The 21,780-nt window shown below is 41.1% G+C and overlaps 1 protein-coding gene across 1 annotated transcript in view; it reads left to right on the top strand.

Annotated features, from left to right (window-relative positions):
* The window catches only part of LOC146867373 (pulmonary surfactant-associated protein D-like), a 71,601-nt gene extending 65,324 nt beyond the window's left edge, over positions 1-6,277 (top strand). Inside the window, exon 5 of the mRNA XM_085604672.1 lies at positions 5,695-6,277. Within this exon, the coding sequence (XP_085460798.1) occupies positions 5,695-6,071 (377 nt within the window). The 3' untranslated portion in view covers positions 6,072-6,277. The remainder of the gene's footprint in view (positions 1-5,694) is intronic.
* Positions 6,278-21,780: the final 15,503 nt, after the last annotated feature.

Raw genomic sequence — 21,780 nt, 5'->3', positions numbered from 1 at the left:
GGCAGCAATTGTAACGATTGCCGACCTGCGGAAAAACAGCAGACGCACTTTGCGTCCTCCGTAAAACCCCCGCCATAGTAATATGGTGGGGGTTTCACTCGTTACGATGTCGTGACGGTCGCCACCGCCGGCTCGGTGGTGGCGAATGTCATGACATCTTAATGAGCCCCTTAATTATTATTTTTTTTTAAATGTATTTATATATAATATTTTTTTTAGGTTATTTTATAGTGTTAATTGTGTGAAATAATTTATATTTGATGGTTATTAATTGTATCTTTAATTGTTATTACTTAAGTAATTAATTGATAATGAATTATGTTAATTGATTAATATTTTACAATTAATGGTGACGTTTATAGGGGAATATGGTGGGAGATAAATTAATTTTTTAAAATTCATAATTGTTAATTTTATTTATTTATTTATTTATTTAGATGGTTTTGTATAGCGCGAACAAGACCGTTGTGGGTATCAGAGCGCTTCACATATTAGACATAGGAAAAAATGTGTACATATAAATACAGTGTTATGTGTATACAAGGTACATAATACTGAGAAATGCAAATAGCTATAGTTCAAGTGAATTTGGACATGAGAATCGATTTCACTTTTTTTTAAAAAGCCATTGATGGATTGAGTCTCGTTTCTGGGGGTAGGGCATTCCATATCCTGGGGGCCATTCCTGAGAAGGTACGATTGTACGTTTTTTTCTTGGAGAAACGTTGCGGTTTCAGTAAAAGCTTGTTAGAACTCCTGGTAGATCTGTTACCACCTGATAATACCAGTTTTTCGGCTAGGTACCTAGGGGTTTTGTGGTGTAGTGCCTTATGAGTCATACAGGCGATTTTTAACTGGATCCTGGCCTCAAAAGGTAGCCAGTTTAGGACATGTAGGTCAGGGGAGATGTGGCAGTTTCTTTTAGTGCCTGTAACGAGTCTGGCGGCTGTATTGATTGATGCTCTGAGAGGGGCGGTCGTTGCCTTGGGGAGACCACAGAGAGCGACGCTCCCATAGTCAACTCTGGGAATTACTAGGGATTGAACTGCCTGTTTGAAGTCCATTGCGGGAATGAAGGGTTTCAATTTTCTCAGTGTGTTGATCTGAAAGTTTGCTCCTTTTGTTGCAGCGCTGATGTGCTTCTGCATGTTTAGCTAATTATCCAGGGTTATTCCTAGAGATTTAGCGGAGTCAATGATGAAAGGTTGACCGTCGAGTGCAGTTAGGTGCTTCATCCACTCACGGATGGTCGTTGTTTGGTTGGGGGGAGCGATTAGGAGGAATTCTGTTTTTAGTGTGTTTAGCTTTAGATGATTCTTAGCTAGCCATGTCTGTGTCTTTTGGAGCGATGAGTTCAGGGACTTAATGTCGTCAAGAGATTGGATCTTAATGTAGAGTTGTGTGTCATTTGCGTACATGTGATATTGGATATTTTCGAGGCTGAGAAGCTCTGTGAGTGGTTCCATAAACTGATTGAAGAGTGTCGGGGAGAGGGAAGAGCCCTGGGGAACTCCCAAGGTGACTGGGGTAGGGTTGGATAAAGATTGGTTGATCTTGAATCTTTGTGTTCTGTTTTGGAGGAAGGAAGTGAACCAGTTTAACACTGTTCCGGATATCCCCATTCTAAGCTTCAGGAGGTTCAGTAGATTGTCATGTTTGACAGTGTCGAACGCTGAAGAGAGGTCAAGTAGGATTAGCAAGCATGCTTTGTTTTGGTCCAGTATTTGTAACGTGTCATCAATTATGTGGGTCATAGCTGATTCGGTACTATGCCCTGATCGAAAGCCTGATTGGAATTGGTCGAGCAGGTTGAAGTGGTCTATGTGCTTACTAAGCTGCATGTAGACACATTTGTCGAGTAGTTTGGCCAAGGTTGAGATATTGGATATTGGGCGATAGTTGTTTAGGTCTGATGGGTCCGCTGAAACTTTCTTAAGGATGGGGGTTACCTGACCGGCTTTGAGGATGTGAGGAATGGTTCCTTGCAAGAGAGAGGAATTTATGATTCTAGCCCATAGGGGCACTAGCAGTGGCATGAAGGTTTTTGAGTGGGATGCTGGAAGGGGGTCTGTGAAATGATTGGAAGGATTCAGAGTGGTGAGCGTGTTTAGGATAGTTTTTTCGGTGTAGAGGTTGAAGGTAGTCCAGGAGGCATTGTTCTTGAGGTTGTGTATTATGGGACAGTTAAGCGGGGTACTTGGTGAGGACTGTGAGGGGATTGTGTGTGTATCGGTAATGGATAATAGATCATTAAGTAGGTCTGTCTTTAATTTGTCAGTCTTTGTTGTGAAAAAGGAGGCAAGATCCTCACAGTTGGGGAATGAATCTGGATCGGCTTGGGGGGAGTGGGGGCCACCCTTAGACTGAGTATTGATTATTTCGAACAATTTTTTGGGGCGATTCTTGGCTTGGTCTAGTTGTACACCTATGAAATCAGCTTTTGAGCGTTGAATCCTTCTGTAGTAGGCATTTCTGATACATCTTAGTAGTTTGAGGTGGGCAGTGGATGGGGCTGTTCTCCATTGTCTTTCAATCGCTCTCAGTGCTCTTCTGTCTTCATTTAGTCTACCATCATACCAGGGGTTTGAATTCTTTTTGATGACTCTTTTTAATTGTAATGGGGCTAAGGTGTCAAGAACCCTGTTCATAGAGTTAAACTAGTGATTGGCCAGATCCTGTACATCGTTTGATCCATCCGGAGCTGGCGTGAGGATGCGACTAGCAGATGCAAGGTCGGCCGGATTAATGTTTTCTAGGTTCCTCTTCCAGATTTTCATTCTCGTCGGTTGGTCAGAGAGTAGTTTAACTACTTCCTTGATATGGAAAGTGATAATGTAGTGGTCAGACCAGTCGCATGGGAGAATCGATTCTAGCTGGGTAGAGTCTGCTTTGGAAATTACTAGATCAAGGATTGAGCCTTTTCCGTGGGTGGGGCTGTCACATATTTGGGACAAGTTGAGGTCGGATAGGAAAAGTTTGAAGCTATTGACCTCTGGATCGTCAGGATCGTTCCAGTGGAGGTTGAAGTCACCCAGGAAGATCTGTGTATTTTGTTGTCCTACATTTGTCGCTATGATGTCCATCATGTGCTCGATGAAGGTGAGGTTGTTGCCCGGAGGATGGTAGATAGAGTGTAGTGAGCAAAGTGGCTTGTTATTGCTCGTAAAGTGTAGGCAGAGGTATTCACATGATGAGAGCACCGGGGTGTTTGCGCGTCTTACCGAAAGGTTGTTCCTATGGATGAATTAATGTTAATTATATTGCAGGAGTGGGAATACTAAATGAATCCCCTATGCTATCCAACACTTTCCCTACTGTTACACTTGGTGGAGTGGGAATAGTAAATTATTCCCACCCGCTATCCAACACTTTCCCTACTCTTGCACTCACAGGAGTGGGAATAGTAATTTTTACCCACCCGCTAGCCAACACTTTCCCTACTGTTGCACTCGGTGGAGTGGGAGTAGTAATTTTTACATATCCGCTATCCAAAAGTTTCCCTACTATTACACTCATTGGAGTGGGAATAGTAATTTTTACCCACCCGTTATCCAACACTTTCCCTACTGTTACACTTGTTGGAGTGGGAATAGTAATTTTTACCCTCCCACTATCCAACACTTTCCCTACTGTTGCACTCACTGGAGTGGGAATAGTAATTTTTACCCTCCTGACATCGAGCACTTTCCCTACTGTTACACTTGGTGGTGTGGGAATAGAAAATTATTCCCACACGCTATCCAACACTTTCCCTACTGTTGCACTTGCTGAAGTGGGAATAGTAATTTTTACCCACCCGCTTTCCATCACTTTCCATACTGTTGCACTCACTGGAGTGGGAATAGTAATTTTTACACTCCCGCTATCCAACACTTTCCTTACTGTTACACTTGGTGGAGTGGGAATAGTAAATTATTCCCACCCGCTATCCAACACTTTCCCTACTCTTGCACTCACTGGAGTGGGAATAGTAATTTTTACCCACCCGCTAGCCAACACTTTCCCTACTGTTGCACTCGGTGGAGTGGGAGTAGTAATTTTTACATATCCGCTATCCAAAAGTTTCCCTACTATTACACTCATTGGAGTGGGAATAGTAATTTTTACCCACCCGTTATCCAACACTTTCCCTACTGTTACACTTGTTGGAGTGGGAATAGTAATTTTTACCCTCCCACTATCCAACACTTTCCCTACTGTTGCACTCACTGGAGTGGGAATAGTAATTTTTACCCTCCTGCCATCGAGCACTTTCCCTACTGTTACACTTGGTGGTGTGGGAATAGTAAATTATTCCCATACGCTATCCAACACTTTCCCTACTGTTGCACTTGCTGAAGTGGGAATTGTAATTTTTACCCACCCGCTTTCCATCACTTTCCCTACTGTTGCACTCACTGGAGTGGGAATAGTAATTTTTACACTCCCGCTATCCAACACTTTCCTTACTGTTACACTTGGTGGTGTGGGAATAGTAAATTATTCCCACTTGCTATCCAACACTTTCCCTACTGATGCACTCTCTGGAGTGGAAATAGTAATTTTTACCCACCCACTATCCAACTCTTTCCCTACTGTTACACTTGTTGGAGTCGGAATATTAATTTTATCCCCTACGCTATGCAATGTTTTCCTTAATGTTATAATTAATGTAGTGTGAAAAAGTATTTAAAAAAATAATAATAATTTTAATAATTTAATATATTATCTATAAAATTATTTTTTATATTTATATTACAGGGTTATTTAGATATATATGTAATTATTATTTAAAATTATGGTTTTAACATTTTATAATTGCATTTAATAATTAATTATTAATTTTATTACGTTGATATATATATTGGAAAAAAATATGCATGTTTAATATTCTTTTCCTTTACGTTTATTATTTATTAAAAAATTTTTTTAAATAGATAATTCTAACTAGGTTTTATTTAATTATATTTATAATGTTATTATTTTTATATTATTGTTAAGACATTTAAGAAAATATATATTTTAATCAACTATATTTTTAAGAACGATATTTTGGTTTCGATATTTTGGTACTTACCTTTATGGAGATAGGAAGTTGATATTTTGTCCATCGATATTTTGGACACGATATTCTACTACCTCGATATTATGACTGACGATATTATGTCAGTGATCCCTCTAAACTATGCCTTGCTGTTTGCATGCAGCTCTTTTATGACAGTTAATTGCTCACTGTCCTAAGTTAGAATTCTAACTTAGACGCTTCAAGTAACTAAATGATCTCTCTGACACAAGCAGTACCCAGTGACCCATTTACATTATATGCACTTTGTGATGTGCATAGTACATATTCTTTGCAACAGTTATTTTAACCCTCTGTGCCACCTTATGAGGAGTCAAAACTTCTACTAGACAAAACTGCAATCTCTCTCCAGAAAGAACATTAATCACCGGAGTTATTTCGAAATTTTTATTGTTGAACGAAACTTGCTGGAGGCCATCCCGAAGCAGCAGGTGTTTTTAGAACCATAAAACACATGCAAACACAGCGCCCCCACCCGAAGTTAATGCCCAGTGCAGTGGCACCAGTGCCACCACCCTAGAGCCGGCCCTGCTCTGATGCCCAAAAGGTTTGGTATCCTACCTACCAAACCTTATATGTCCCCCATTCTCTTTCTCGCAATAATTAATGCCTATATCTCTTCTTTCTTTCAGCCATCCTGTTAAACAATGGAAGGAGTGTAGGAGAAAAGTTATTTGTGACCAATCATCGCGAACTCAACTATGAAGCAGCAAAAGTGATGTGTACAAATGCAGGAGGTTCCCTCGCCTCACCCAGGAATGCTGCAGAGAATGATGCTATCAAGGAAATACTTGCCCAGACGGAGAAAATAGCTTTTCTAGGGATAAATGACCTCCGCACCGAAGGCAGTTTCAGATACCCTAGCGGAGAGGCAATCAGCTACTCCAACTGGAGTCCAAGAGAACCAAATGATGAAAACGGGATTGAGGACTGTGTGGAGATGTACAGCAGTGGCAAATGGAATGACAAGTCGTGTGGGGAGAGACGACTGGTTATTTGTGAATTTTAAATTCTATTTTTTCTGTCATTTATTTCTGCAAAGAAAGAATATTTTACTAATTTGTCAAACTTTCAATTGTTCATTTTACTCTCATTCAAACTTTACGAAATTAACCATTTGAAGGTTATTCATACCTGCTGCTACAATACTACTAACAGCAGAAATGTAAAGATTTCCGTTTCTGCCAATAACAATAAAAAGAAATCATAGATAAATATGCCTATCTATTTTTGTTTTCACATTTTTGGGTGTCAATTAAAAATCATCATTCCCTTCAGTAAAGTATGTGTTTTTGTATACCAAGAGTTGTGATAATGGACTTAACTCCTAGGGGTCAGAAATTGCACCTAAGTAGAACTTAACTTAACTGCATGGGAATCGTACTCGTAAAATGTACGCATTGGAGTGCAATGGGAATCTATAACTCTCACAAGTTTCCTTGCGTACTCATGGAATCCTTTATAAATAGAGCTATAGTATGGACCACAGAAAATGTAACTTTGGATTTTTTTGTTTATTGCAAGTTTAAAATAATGGACAAGTGCACAATTATGGCCCCAGTGATTAGTACTTAATAGTACATTTGTAGCCCTTACCTTAATTTGAACTCCTGCACTTCAAACCAATCAGCCTCTAGGATCTATATTGAAGCAGGAGGGTGGTTGCATGAACCAAAGAGACCTGTGAAGGAGACTTTAAATTCCTTGTGTAAACTTCATTCTCAAGAGGAACTTTTATACTGACATAAGTATGACGAGTTTTTAGACCAGGCATCTCCCCAATCCTGTCAATGATTCATAGTTCCTTGCCTATGAATAGATATAGTGCATCTGAATTTGAGTGATAACATAGAGGGCATTCCTGAGGGTTATCTGGGCATTTGTAATGATCTTGTTGATCAGCCTGACTACTTGTAAGCGGTTTCCATTTCTTCCCAGATATTTGTTACACAACTCTGATCATTCAAACTTTGTATATTACTGGAACAATCCAGTCACCTGTCTCCAAATTCAGAATCCAGTCACCAGTCTCAGCCCTTACGCAGGAGTAGGTTTGGGAACACCTTCATAGACCATAGGGACTTCCTTTAGATTATTCAATTTATTTGGGATGACATTTTCTAAAATATCAGCACCACGTATTATTAGGGGTGACCTTCTAATTTCACCTGTCCCTCAATATATTTACATAGAACATAAGCTTCATGCAGGTGGTAAAACGTAAGAATCTCCTTCGGACCCGAGTTTCTATTACAGGAAAATGTAATAACTTAAGTATGAAGAATTTATCTACTGAAATGTTCAACTTCTCCAACATCACCACATTTTAACAGGATCTGTATCATCTAGTTTTTGAGCACATGGTAAAAACTACAGGTCATCAATGCAGCTAACCTTGCCAGGTAGAAATAGGTTAAGGGTGAGTGGTGCAAGGGTGCAAGGGTGCCTCTCTGCTTAATATTCTTTTTCACTTTAAACATGGTTATTTCCCCATAGAGAGTAATGTCAATTTTCTTCAATTGTACAAGCACAGGCAAACCTAAGTACGCCCCATAGGGCAGTATATTTAGGTAAGATCAAGTACCAGTTCACAGAAACATGATCCTGGGAAAGCTTTAGCAATCCTGTGTAACGGTGGTACTCTTTACCAGCATATACCGTTTTTTGGCAAGGTTTTAAATACTTACTAATTCCTCTAAAAACAATGCAGGCTTACTGTGGATTCCATTTTCTAATATGACTCTTTCTAAGAGGATCATACCAGTCCATTCCAAAAGCAGTTTTCCAGAAACATCTAACAAAAACATTGGGAGAAAATATGTGTTGTTCTTCCCTTTTAGACAGCAATCATTGATCTGCTGCTACTTGAGTTTAGGATAATATTTATACCCACAATGAGCATTGCTACCTCTCCCAATGTAGGAATCAATTGAGCTGGATGCAACACCTAGAAGTACATATGAACCAAATGAACAGTGCCTGCTGACCCTTCTGCACAGCTCTAATCTATCTTAGGAATTGCCATTTGTTAAGGTGAGGCAAAACTGCATCTTGCGAATTTCAAGGTTTATCTTCTCAGTACTGAATAATACATTTGTTAAGTCCTCTGTTTAAAGGCCCTTCATGACCATTTTCCAAAGTGTGAGAAAGTCTTTATCCTGGACTGAAATGTATACTCTGTCCTAAGGGGTTTAACTCGTTCCGTGCTCATGACGGAACCACGCCGTCATGAGCCACGGTTGCCGTGTGCTCATGACGGAGTGGTTCCGTCATGCTGCGGCCGTTGGCGTCCGCGCCGCCCACGCGGCGCTAATTCCCCGCCTGTGCGGGCGATTAGCACTGTGGGCGGAGTCATGACGGAACCACTCCGTCATGAGCACAGCCCAACCGTGGCTCATGACGGAGTGGCTCCGTCATGAGCACCGCGCCACCGCGCTGCCCCCCCGCACCCCCAGCGCTGCGGCGGAATTTCCGCCGCAGCGAAGGGGTTAATTGTATCTAGCTTGCATCTCACACTCATGTGCTGTTTTATTACCTGACAAGCTATTCCCTTACTAAGGGTTCTATTAGAATGGCGGTCAGAAAATCACCCGACCGCCATGGTAGCGGGAAAAGCCCGCCCGCAAGGACTGCGGCATAACCGCCGGTCCAATTAGGATGCTCCGCAGGCGAAATCCGACCCGGCGGTCGGATTCTGGTGATTAACATTGTGGCTGTTGCTGTTGCCAGCAGCACCACCGCAGTGTGAAAAGGAGCATGTCATGCATGTCACTGCACTGTGTGGTAGGCGCTGCACAGTGCCTGCCACGTGGTACAGGGACATGTAGGGGGGTACCATGGGTACCCCCAGTGCATCCTCACACCCCCAACACATTGGGGCCCGCAATGGCCCCCAGAATATGTCTCTGCATGCCTTTTCATGGCGGTTCCACTGCAGCGGAAAGGCTGGCTAACATCGACATCATAATCATGCTGTGGTGCTTGGCCCTGATCCGCAACAATTGTAGCGGTCCAGCTCCACCTGCCAGGCAAGCGGGCAGACTGCAACCGTCGGAAAAGTGGCCGGCGGAAAATCACAACGCGGCGGTCATGACCACGATGCTAATCGGAGCCGCGGTTTTCCGGGTTTCTATGGTGGGCGGATGGCCACCGCCGGTCTGGCGGTTGCACTGCCAGATCGGCGGCGGCCATCCGCCCGCCATCCTAATAGACCCCTTAGATCTTATAAAGGGTCTACGTAGTTCCTATGTAGCTGTAGATCTTATATAGTTTGCCCAACCTTCATTTATTATCTGTGCATAATAATATAACCCTGCCATCCCCAGAGGAGTTCGCCTGAACCTATCACCTGTGTAGATGCGGGTGCTATGAACTCACTAGTAATGTATATCTTGTTTGAGAGGGTTAATTATCCCTCTCAAACAATGTTTGAGAGAAAGATTATGAAAAAATGTGTCACACGTAATTTTTACCACACTATTTTCAAAATGTATTGGCTTTTACAGGTGGTGTGCAAGAGAACCTTCTCAAATAACCCAATGCAAGATTATTTGCCTGGAGAAGCAAATCGTGCAGGTACATTTAGGAAAATTGTGTTTTGAAGGATGGCTGAGTCAAGTATCCCAAAACTCATTCAGCTCTGAAAGCAGCCAGCTGTTCTCCAGCCTCAGGTTGTTTTCTTTCCCAAATTGCCAATCCAATCTAGATAACTGGTGCATACACTGAAGAGGTTTGGTACAGTCAACTGTGCATTCACCCAACCTGCACCAACATTGCTAACATGAACACATAGTTTTCTTCTTTCAAGGACATATTGTCAATCATTTGAAAACCACAAAATGTTGATTTTTCAGGCCAAAAATTAGAGCTATTTTCATTTCCAATTGGGGTATTAAGTTAGTAGTTAGGTGAAGAAGAAAACACACATGTAATCCCTTGTTATGCAAAACAAACTTCCATCAATAGTAAAGGATTATCCAAACTGAATTATTACAGTACGGATGGTTACTTTATTGTACCTTACAGCCTATTTAATATATCGTTTCACACTGGTGAAATGTGCCAGGTCCACAGGAGGCAGGAGAATTTAATTTATAAAATGTTGTAATTTTATAGTCATGAGGGAATAAGATTTCTACATTGATGTTCACACAATGCAAGAAGACCTTTACCTTAAAACAGTCTAATATCAAGTGTAACAGTATTTTTTATGTGCACACATGAACAGAAGTAGCATGCATATGGAATTTAAAGCACTACCACAATTTTAAACAGTAACTTAGAAAAGAAGAAAAGAAAACAGGAAGGAAACAGAACGAGGAAGTTAGTCGAGGCTTTGTGTTGCGTTCATCAAATTAGGATCACTCTGAGAGGCATATTTTCAAGCCCCTATCGCCACAAGAGTGTCACTTTTTATGACGCTCCAGTTGCATAGCAGCATTTCCCATATTTACATGGTGGTACTAAGCATTTAGCGTGCCTTAACGCCTCCTTGTAAATATGCCCCTTTACGCCGAAGTCCTCTGCAGCAAAGAGGGTTGCATTGGGAGTTGCAGTGGGCGCTCCACCGCAACACCCATTGCTTCTTGACGCTGCCCTAGATTTACAACGCTGGGGTAGCACCAAAAACTAACACCAGGGAAAACCTGGTTTTAAGATTGTAATACTAGAAGAAATTATTCATTTATTCTCGTTTTTTGCTCTTTCTATGTGTGTTGTGTTCTGCAGCACTCATAGAAAGAGCAAATCACTAAAACTGATTGTTTATGTGCAGGAAGGTGTCGCTTCCTGCACATAAACAATCTCCCCTGCATTGCAGGCACCATTGCAACATGGAGGCAGGGTGCGTGCGCTGTCGCTAGGCAGCTTTTTTAGCGCGATCGCTACAGGAAACACAGGCGTATGACGTATTCTTGTGAATAAAGTGCATGTCTGTAATTTTAAAAAAGCTCAGCGTTTCAAAATTTGGCATAGTACCAGGCTTAATGTTTTGTAAATATGCTCCTGAATATTTTTTATAACCGTGTTGATCCATACATCTTTAATTGTATTTGTGAATTTTCACAAATGTAATCCAAATACCAATACATTTATGAAAATGACCCCCTAGGTAGCAACAATGGTTTCTTTGGAATGATCAGACATTTTAACATCAATCTGCTTCTTCATACATATTAGAACACATATTAGTTATGTGCCTACTGGGTTTGTAAGCAATCAATAAAAATATGTTTGTAATTTTATTATGCAGTGGGCATTATTGAAATGTTTAATGGGCTAATTATACCACAAAATAAAATTTCCAAAAATGTTTGTCTTTCATTGGTATTGTTGCAAATGACAGCACAGTGGGGAAAGAACTTTATGATTGATGAGCATGTGCTTTGCAACCTGCAGATCACATATCCAACATACTGTTACGATGAAAAGTAGTGAAAATGTTAACAAGCATTGGTAAAGTCAACAGATCCATCTTTAATGTGCTAACGTATGAAAAAACAGGCGTACACAAATGTTGTTTGCATGCATGATCACACTCAAGGCACACCAATAAGCTTCCACTGTTTTTATGTGTGTTCCAATAGAAATCAAAGTATATTGTTTATGTTGGTTTGATGGTTTCCTACATATAATTCGGTTATTATGGGGAAGAAAGTACTATATTAACGACCAGAGAGACCAGACCAGACAGTTATGTATCCCCACTATTTCTATAAAGTTTGTGACACAGCAGATATTTAAAACGTTTGAATGGTGGATGCACATCTTAGATTATCCCTATTCCCTCAAAAAAACAAGCCAACAAATGAAAATTGCTTCAGGCCAATCCCTCAGGCTTAGGAATCATCAAGGCCTAACAGAGAGCTTGCTCGCTTCTCCTTCGCACTTGCTGTTTAACACCTATGGGCAACATGTACAAAGCTTTTTTGAGGTCGCAATCAGCTCATCTTCAAAAAAGCTTTTTTGATGTACAAAAGTCAAATCGCGCATCAGTAACTTTGCTATACCCTACTTAGTTGGATTTGCATGTATTCCAGCCCTGTTGCCTCTAGCTGCTCAGCCAGACTGTGAATTGGTTACGGAATGTTGGTGTGTCTGTGATGCGTGGAATGCATGGGTGCCTGAGTGGATGAGTGGTGACAGTTAGAGATGGGCTGAGCAGCTAGGCAGGCTGCTCCTGGTGGGGCTGGTACCACACTAGGCTGGCTGGAGTCAAGAGTGATGTAATCTGGACATAAGACTAAATAAAGAAGACTTAAATATACATCCTGGCTCCTGGTATCTACCTTCATAGGACACAACAAACTTGTTACCAAATCACAATTTGGGTTTGCAATTCAGTATTTGAAAGGAACATGTTTAGGGCATCCCCATGGACTAACTGCGTATTCTTAACAGGCTAAATTTTAATTTAATCAAGATCCTATCATTTTGCATGTATAATTAATAATATATTTTCCACAGATATTGCGATATACCCTATATGTCATACTATGGTTTCTATTGCTTGTTTGAGCTACATATTTGTCGCAACACGTTTGTATTTATTTAAATTACCTAGAACTTAACAAACACTAAAAAACAGATAGTCCAAAAGCAACAACAAACCACAGAATATTGGCAAACTAATTCCCCTTCTGCCTGACTGTTAACAAACTCAGAAATTCTAATTGTTCACCTTACAGGCGATACAGGTAAGTAGAGAGAGGAAAAAGGTATTAGAAACAAGCTATGGAAAAGCTAGGAGGTCTGGGGTTGGTCGCCAGCCTTTTGATTTAAGCAGTTCCTGTTTTCTTCTTTCATGGATTTTGCAAAGTGTTATTGTTGGGGAAGATGCCATACCCTCATCATTCAAGATAGCACTGAGTAAAGTAAAAGATATTTTTTTAGTCAAAAATAGCACACATTCCCATAGTAGTCCCTGGCACTAAAGAGTACTACATTGTGTGTGGATGTACTCATGAAAGGGAAGCACGTTGTTTCTCACAGTGAAGTAGGACAATGGCGGAAGTGGCCTCTACTTGGAATAAAAATGTGAATGACACAATAGACTAATGGATGAAGTCTTGCAGAAAACCCCTGTTGATAACTTTGTTACATAAATAGTTTTTGTAAAATCAAAAGTTCAAACTAACAAATAAAGTAAAATAAGCCACTCAGTCTGGTGCTGGCTGCTAGCTTCTTGCATTTGTTAATGCTTTTATGCAATAGTTTTTATAAAACTGACAGAGGGCTGGATAGATTGATAGATAGATAGATAGATAGATAGATAGATAGATAGATAGATAGATAGATAGATAGATAGATAGATAGATAGATAGATAGATAGATAGATAGATAGATAGATAGATAGATAGATAGATAGATAGATAGATAGATATATAGATAGATAGATAGATCATATTCAATTTGTTATATAATAGCTAAATGCCTATATAAGCAGACATACAAGTGCACTGAACCAAAGTAGATCTCTGACCATGTGATAATGTCTCTGTCTGTTCTGTTTCTGATCTGTGCATACCAATATTTTGTTTGTTAGCACTTCAGACGTATGACCCAGGTGGTGCCCCACACATACACTGTACATTGTGCGGGATATTTCAAATGATTGCTTAACCTTTGTATATGATGTGAAGGTGCTGGAATATATGTTAGGTTTGTGGTTTTCACAATATTACGATTCTGTAAACCAAGGTTGGTGCTCTATTGTGTGTATGACATGTTCTGTTTTACTCTTGCTGAAGAGAAGTGTTACATGTCATGTATGCCTGGCTTGGCGTGGACCCTCATTACTGTCATCATTTTCCTGCACATTGTACACTTGTTGCTTGAATGAAATGCTAATAAAGAAATGTTTATACTAAAAAGAGTGTAAACTAGAAAGAAATGCAAGCAGGATGTTCAATTTAAATTGTTTTACAAATATGGTTGTAGTCCTCAATTAAAATATATACAGGAGTGCAGTTATTAATTAATTTCATTGTATGTATTCTAAAAAGAGAATCACTCTATAAAGAATAGATTCAAATGGACACAATCAGGCATACTGTGAAAAAGCAGCAAGCAGAAAACAAGCATAGGTCTGGCGTTTGCCAACAGTCTTTTAGCAATTATTGTATTGTTTTGTCATGGTTTCTGCAAAACTTTATTGTTTAGTAAACTGCTAGGCCCTCATGAAACCTAAAAAACTAAAAATAATGGCTACACTAAAAAGTGTTTTCTTGTCTCAAATAAGTACACATTATCACTGTGGTACATCTGGCACTGAAGGGAACATTCAATTGTGTGGATGTGCTCCTTGTGAAAGGGCAGCGTGCCGTAACATATTGAAGTAAGTCAATAGCTGAAGTGGGCTGACATTGCCCGGAGATAGACGGTGGAGTGGGTGGAAGAAAAATGTCAATGTCACAATCACAGACTAATGGGTGAAGTCTGGTTGAAAACCCTTTATAAGCAACTGTGTTAAATTTTGTAAAATCAAAAGTTCTTGGCTAACACAAAACCAAAAAATAATATTTCTGACATTGGTTGCGAACCTCGCCTTTGAGAAAGAAGGCAAGAAAGAATTAAAGAAAGAAGGCAAAGAAGGAAAAGAAGAAGGAAAGCAAAGCAAACAAAAAAGGCAGGATGACAGAAAAAAAGGAACGACAAAGTGCAAAAAAGGAATAGAGGCAAAAAGTAAAGAAGGAATGGAGGGAAGCAAAAGGATGGGAGAAGGCAAAAGGGAACTAAAGCAAGAAAGAAGGAACGAGGAAAAAGAAAGAATTAAAAAAAGAAAGAAAGTTGGAAAGAAAGAAAGAAAGAAAGAAAGAAAGAAAGAAAGAAAGAAAGAAAGAAAGAAAGAAAGAAAGAATACATAGAGAAAAATTTAAGAAAGATGGCAACTGAAAATAAGAATGAACGAAAGAAGTGAAGCTGGAAAGAAAAAAGGAAAGAAGGTAAAAAGAATGAAAAAGGGTAAGAAGGCAAAAAGAATGAAAGAAGAAGGAAAGAATGCAAAAAATAGAAAAGACAGCAAAAAGAAACAAACAAATGAAAAGGAAAAAAGTAAAGAAGGCAAGAAAGATGGAAGAAAGTAAAGAAGGAAATAAAAACCAATGAAGGCAAAAAAGAAATGAAGGAAAGAAGGGCAACATTAAGGAAAGGAGGCAAAAAGAAAGAAGGAGGGAAAAAAGAAGGAAACAAAAAAGGAAAGTAGGCAAAAAAGTAAAAGAAAGATAGGAAGAAGAAAATAAGGCACATGAAAAAAGAAGAAAAAGTTAGCAAGAAGGAAAGATGAGAAAGAAGAAGGGATGAATGAAGGGGAAAAAATGAAAGGAAAGAAGGCAAAAAAGAACAAAAAAGAAAAAATAGGAAGAATGTAGGAAGATAAAAAGGAAAGGAAAGAAGAAAACCAAGCAGGAAAAAAGGCAACATAGGTAAAAAAGAAAAAAGAAGGAAAGAAGGTGAAAAGGAAAAACAGAAAAAAAGAAGGAAAGAAAGAAAAAAGAAAGAGAGAGAGAGAAAGAGAAAAGAATGAAAGAAATAAAGAAAGACAGAAAGCAAGGAAGAAAAAAGAAAACGAAAGAAAAAAGGAAACAAAGAAGATGGAAAGAAAGAAGGAAAAAGAGTTCACAGTATAAAATATTGGATACTAAAACCTAAATTACATCCCACCTATGTTTAAGTAGAACTGTTACAAGTGTACTGCAAATTAAACGCCATAAAATTTGATTTTCTTCCTGGGCAAAGTTTATCAAAGGATGTTGGTGAACCGGAGTCCAGGAACACAATATGGCATGCTGTGAAATAGCAGCAATCCACTTCAAAAGGAATTTACAACAGCATTGGAAGGAGACATGATCTCTTAAAGCTGGAATGTACCCTGTGCTCACTTTGAATGCATCCTACTATAGCATCATGCAACAATGGCACTAAAGGGAACTTCTTCTTGCGATGTGCACCTTGTGAAAGAGCAAAATCAGTCCCTGAAATTGAGGTTAACCAAAGGCTTAAGTAGGCTGAACCATTGCTCCATGCTGTATGCTGTAGTGAATGGAAGCAAATGGGAATGACACAACAGACCAAAGGGTGAAGGGAGGCGGCTGAAAAACACCTTAAAGTAAGTATATTATACATATTACTTTAGTAATATCCAAAGGTCTTGGCTGACGCCAAACCTAAACAGACGGCTTCAAAAGGAATTGACAACATCATTAGCATGAGGCAGGAACCATGAAGCTGGAATGTGTGTCCTGTACTGTGAGAAGCTGATCGAAAGTGTCCTGCTGTCATATCAGACTCTAAACACAAAGGCAGTAACTAAAGTAATAATTAAGTACAAACAAAAACACTGGCACTGAAGAGAACTACCTTTCGTGTGAATGTGCTTCTTGTGAAAGAGCAAAGTGCAATCAAAGTGAGGTCAGCTAGAGTCTGAAATAGGTTGACTCACTGTCCCTTGCTGACTGCTGTAGTGAGTGTGAGCACAATGTGAATCACACAACAAAAGACCAATGGCTGCAGAGAGCTGGTTGAAGTCCCCTTTTTCCGGTAATTCCTCGCACTCCTGCCTGTGTCATTTGTAATGCATACACTTCTAAAACGTTCACAAGCAGTGACCTTAGACCTGAAATTCAGTTATACTGGGAGTTCCAGGAGAACCTTATCATGTGAAGCGGCGCCTATTAATAATTGTGCTAGGAAGACATCAGGACCAAGCTGATAAGAGATTGGGGCCTGTTGGCAACTAAAAAACAAAATACTATTATCAGCCCAAATATTAGATTCAGTAGGTTTCTTTCTGCTTAGCTGCACGTGGAGTGAATTGACTGTCTGGTGATATTTTCTTTTTGAAATGCTCTCTTTATTTTTTTCCTTCTTCCTTCTTGTTTGCTAAAATGTGATTTTTTTTGTCTTATTTTTTTACTTTTTTACAAACAACAGAGTTTTATTGTTAAAGCTCAAAAATGCAATATTTTCCAGAGTCTAACGCATGCAGGGATATGGTGAGAGAGTGAAGAGAGGAGTCGTTCCTCAGCTATGCTTCACTGCTGAGGCAGGCTCACCCAAACTCTCTAGGAGCCTTGCTATTTCAAGAAATCGATTAGAATACATCCCGAAACAAAATTCTTGGCCAGAAAAAACAGTGGTAACATGTAAACAGGTGGAGCAACTTTGGCAATTAAAACTACTTCATCAGGCCTTCAAAAGAGCTTTGAACAAACAAGTGAAGCATCTCTCGTGGCACAAAGATAAAACCAAGGTCAGACTTCGCAATCATGAATGGATGATCATCAATACATACAAGGGCCCAACTGGACATTCATACATGGATGCCTTCCTAAGAAACCACGTAAAAGTGCTCCACGCAAGGTTTGGGCTACTTCCTTCACTTGACGCTGTTCCAAAGTGGCACCAATATTCAGAGCACAAGGGGTGCAGTCTGTGCCTGTGCCCCTGGGAGGACTTCCTGCACTTATTATGCATAGGTAAAGATCTATTACATTGGCCTAAATTGTACCTCCGAAATATCTTCACCGCCCACAGAATCGGGTCCTGTAGCCAAGAAATGTTGTTCTGCCTGAAGATGTCGACTTCTCAAAATGATGGCATGCTTTGCAAAATTTCTCTCATAAGCAGACTCTCTTAGTGAAAGGTCCTCAAACATACACGTGGCATTCCAGAATGAAGCCTGATCACAACCCCTCGCGCATGATCGACCCCCTCCCTCTCTCTTGTATGGAACTAGAACTTGATATCTTCCAAAAGCACCGCACTTGAAACCAACCCATACTACAAAGCACTCCAAAGAAATTAAGCATCCTGACCCAGGCTCCAACACAAAGGGTATCCCTTGGGAATTTACCCCGTCAGATCCTGCTGGGTCCCGGCAGCCAATTTCCTACCCGCCCCACACCCTCCCCAGTTGGGCGGTTACATCCATGTGGATTTTTTTTTAACAATCAGTTTTCCCGGTGAGACTTTCTTTGCCTACCTGGAATTTGTGAGCTATATTAGCTTGAGAGCACTTCTGGACTAAGTAATATGGCTCCTTATTATGAATGAATTCGCCAAAGTTAAAAAGTGTTTGATTTGATTTGTCAACTGCACACATGTTTGAATCCGGGTGAGGGCGGTGCAGCCTATTATAGTTCTCGAGATCGAAGCACTGCTAACATGAAAGTGGGCAACCATGACACCAACTCTTTATAGCATTTAGCAACTTCAAACATCCCCATTAAGTGCACTATGAAAAGCAGGTTGTAGTTAGGACTATTGGGCCTGATTTATGAAGGTTGTCCTATGACTTAAAAGGGCCTTCAGACTTTCTTAACAGTGAACAATCATTCTTTAGCCAGTCCCCATATTTCGCTGCTATAATGACAATATTGTAGGGATGTGAGCAATCCGAGATCTGGAAGAAAACACTGACCAGGCTTAATGGATTTAATGGTCCTCATAGCAGAAGACATAAGACAACTTTCATGTGCAAACTGCATCTATTTCCTAGTATGTCACTGAATTCAAAGCTAGGAACTTAGGCCTGTGGGTTACTGCACCTGCTGCACCAATATATGAGAAGTACAGATTTCACAACAATTCTGAGTTTATAAAATGAACAGCATTGTGTTGGATCACATTTTTTGTGGATTCTGCGTGAACCAAACACAGTACAAATGTATCAGATTCAAAGGGCGCCTTGCTTATATCATTTGTACTTACTGTAAAGTTTCAATACATACATCTGTGTTAGAAATTGGGTTAACTGGTTGATTGGGGTGTGGGCCCTGGTCGAGAAGCATCCACAATCCTTGTCAGGGTAAGGCACAACCAAAGCCCAAATGTACCAGTGATCAACCCAGCCGCGGTCTGTGCAGTAACAGCGTTGGGCAGTGGGGCCAGGTGGGGGCATTTCAAGGGACGATGCAGAGGGAAAATTAAATAAATAATGAATTTTCCCTCTGCATCATCTGTCGGAATCCCCCCCCACCTGAACCACTGCCCCACCTCTGTTACCTGCACGGACCGCGGCTGGCTCAACCTTCTGGTAGCTTGGCATGGAGCAGCCAGGTTTAACTTAGAGGCAATGTGTGCAGTAGCGGCCCGTCCCCAGTCAAAGTGCCGGGGCGGGCCGTGCCGGAGGAGGGAGAGGGACGTGGGTAGGGGGATTCAGGGGAGAAAAAACGAAAGTAAATAAATATAAAAACGAATGCCGTCTCCCGCCGCATTGCGGTCTTTCTGTATCTTGGCACAGGCTCCCAGACTGCACTGTGGCCAATCCCGACGCTGCATGAAAGCAACATCAGGATTGACCTGAGCGCCAGCAAAATGCACTCCCAGGCAGACTGGAAGCCTGTGCCTGCTCTCTCCAGCCCCAGAAACGTAGCTGGGGCAGGAGAGAGCTTCACCGTGCATAAGGGTTTGGCCAGTCTGAGTTGGCCGGCCAAACCCTCATGCGCGGGAGTGCTCACCACACCCCCACCAGCAGTGTCATCACCTGGACCCACACCCAAGACGTGTCAGAGCCCTGGGGGTGGGTCCAGGGGATTTAAAAAAAAAATTATAATCTAACAGGTTTAATACCCATTTTATTATTGCTTTTAGTTGCTGCTGGTGGAGGGGGGGGGGCTGCTCTCCTCCGCTCTAATGGAGCAGCCGCTGCTGAATGTGCAAAGTATTTGTGCAACACTTCAAACTGTAAACAGTGAAAACACCACACAAAATGACCCCACACCAAGTTAGAAAAATAGATTCTATTTTAATAAATAAAAAATGACATAAATGACAAAAATCCAATCAGTAGGAATTTTTCAAGGATAATCTGTAAAATAGCACCTAAAAGCATAAAGGGCCAACCTGGGATGTCTGGTCACGCTGGAATGGGTCAGAAGTTCAAGCCGACTGCAATGGATCGTGGATCGGAAATAGTCCCAGATTAGTTCAGCTGAAGGTTTACCTTAGGTTTTGTGGGAAGAGTCCTGTTTGTGTTGAAGAGGACTGCAGGGAGCAAGGAGACTGCAGCTGGAGGCTGTCAGCTTGTTGTGAAGAGCAGGATGGGCATTGTGAATGGGCAGGCTGGTGTTTCGCTCTGGCGGTTCTCTGGGCAGCGAATGCTGTTGTGCGAAGAGATTGGCTGGTGCGACTCTCGCCAATTTTCAGTGTGAGCGGCATAGTTCCAGTGAAAAAAAGCAGGGTTATGAAAAGCCCAAAAGCTTGAATAAGAGCCTGCTGAACAACACCAAGATTGCTGAACCACACCAAGATTACAACACCTGACGGACACGTCTAGGAGTCAGGAACGCATTGAAGATGGTTCCAGGAGCTATGGGGTGCCTGTATGTCCCTGAGGCTCAAATCAGGAGGCCAGCAGACTAGCCCTTTGAGTCACTCCGCGGTCCTGGGTTCAAGATGGAGTCGCAGGCTTCTTCCACAGGCAAGTGGCAGCAGGCAGCAGGTCAAGACAGAAAGACAGCAACTCCTTTCAGCAGTACAGCAACAGTTGTTTATTAATGTAATGTACATTAAAATGAGTAATAACTGACAGCCAAGCCATTCTTATGGCTCTGGGTGCCTAGAATAGTCTGAACTGTCAAAGCTTTAGGAGTGTGATGGTTAGTAGTTGTGTTGGTGCAGTCATTGGCAGTGCTAGCAGGGGCAATGGTTGATGCCAGCTGTAGTGGACTCCTGGCATGGGCCTTCACACTTATTATTTTACAAATTAAGCATTGAAGCCATCTGATCTACTAGAGTCAAATGATTTGTAGATTTAGGCAAACGTATGCCACTTACCCGTTCTGTGTCCCTTGCTAAGTCTGCTGCTCGCCTGGGAATCGAAGACGCTGACTTCCAATCACGTGCCTCTTTATGAAGCCCAACAGTGGAGCGCTAGAAATAACATCAGCGCAACCATCTGGGTATATGGGAAAATGTAATCCCGTTATAAAGCCCAAGAGTGGCGAGCAAGAAAAGAAAATATTGCTGGAAACTTTAGTTTTCATATGATCACTTTAGCCTCCTTGACCCGGCAATTTAATTGTGTCTTTGAGGAGAAGGGTTCCCCATGGGTCAGTTCAGTGGCTCGGGAGAGTATAGACAGAGGTTTCCAACTGTGTTCAGAGAGGCTTAGAACTGACATGTGCCCATGCAGGAGAGGGCGATTGTCCACGTTCGATCGCCTAAGCAGGGAAGTCCATCAAGGTATTGATTAATCTACCCCGAGTTTAGGCTGGCGGGGGGTTATGTTGGAAATGGCTCTCTATGCAGGGGCATCCCCAAACGTTTTACTTTTAATCCTCTTATTTTTGCTGAATTCTTTCTTGTTGGCCTTAGGACTCTGGGCACTTTACTACTGCTAAACAGTGCTAAAGTGCTTGTGCGCTCTCCTTTAATTGTAATATTAGCTTATACCCAATTGGCATATTTAATTTACTAATACATTCCTTGTAAAGTGCACTACATCTGTCCAGGCCATGTAAATTAAATGCTACTAGTGGACCTGCAGGGCTGATTGGACCACCCACTTAAGTAGCCCTTTAAGCATGTCTCAGGCCTGCCATTGCAGAGCCGGTATGCACAGTTTTGAACTGTCATGTTGACCAGACAAAATTAACCTTTTGCCAGGCCTAAACCCTTAATTTTTATACTTTTTATACAAATAAATCACCTCTAAGGTAGGCCATGTACTGCCTAGAGGGCAGGGTGCAATGTATTTAAAGGGTTGGACATATACGTTT

The sequence above is a fragment of the Triturus cristatus genome, chromosome 1_2, assembly GCF_964204655.1.
Source record: "Triturus cristatus chromosome 1_2, aTriCri1.1, whole genome shotgun sequence".
Lineage (NCBI taxonomy): Eukaryota > Metazoa > Chordata > Amphibia > Caudata > Salamandridae > Triturus > Triturus cristatus.
Note: the sequence above shows the minus strand (reverse complement) of the source record. Positions and strands in the feature narration are given on the sequence as shown.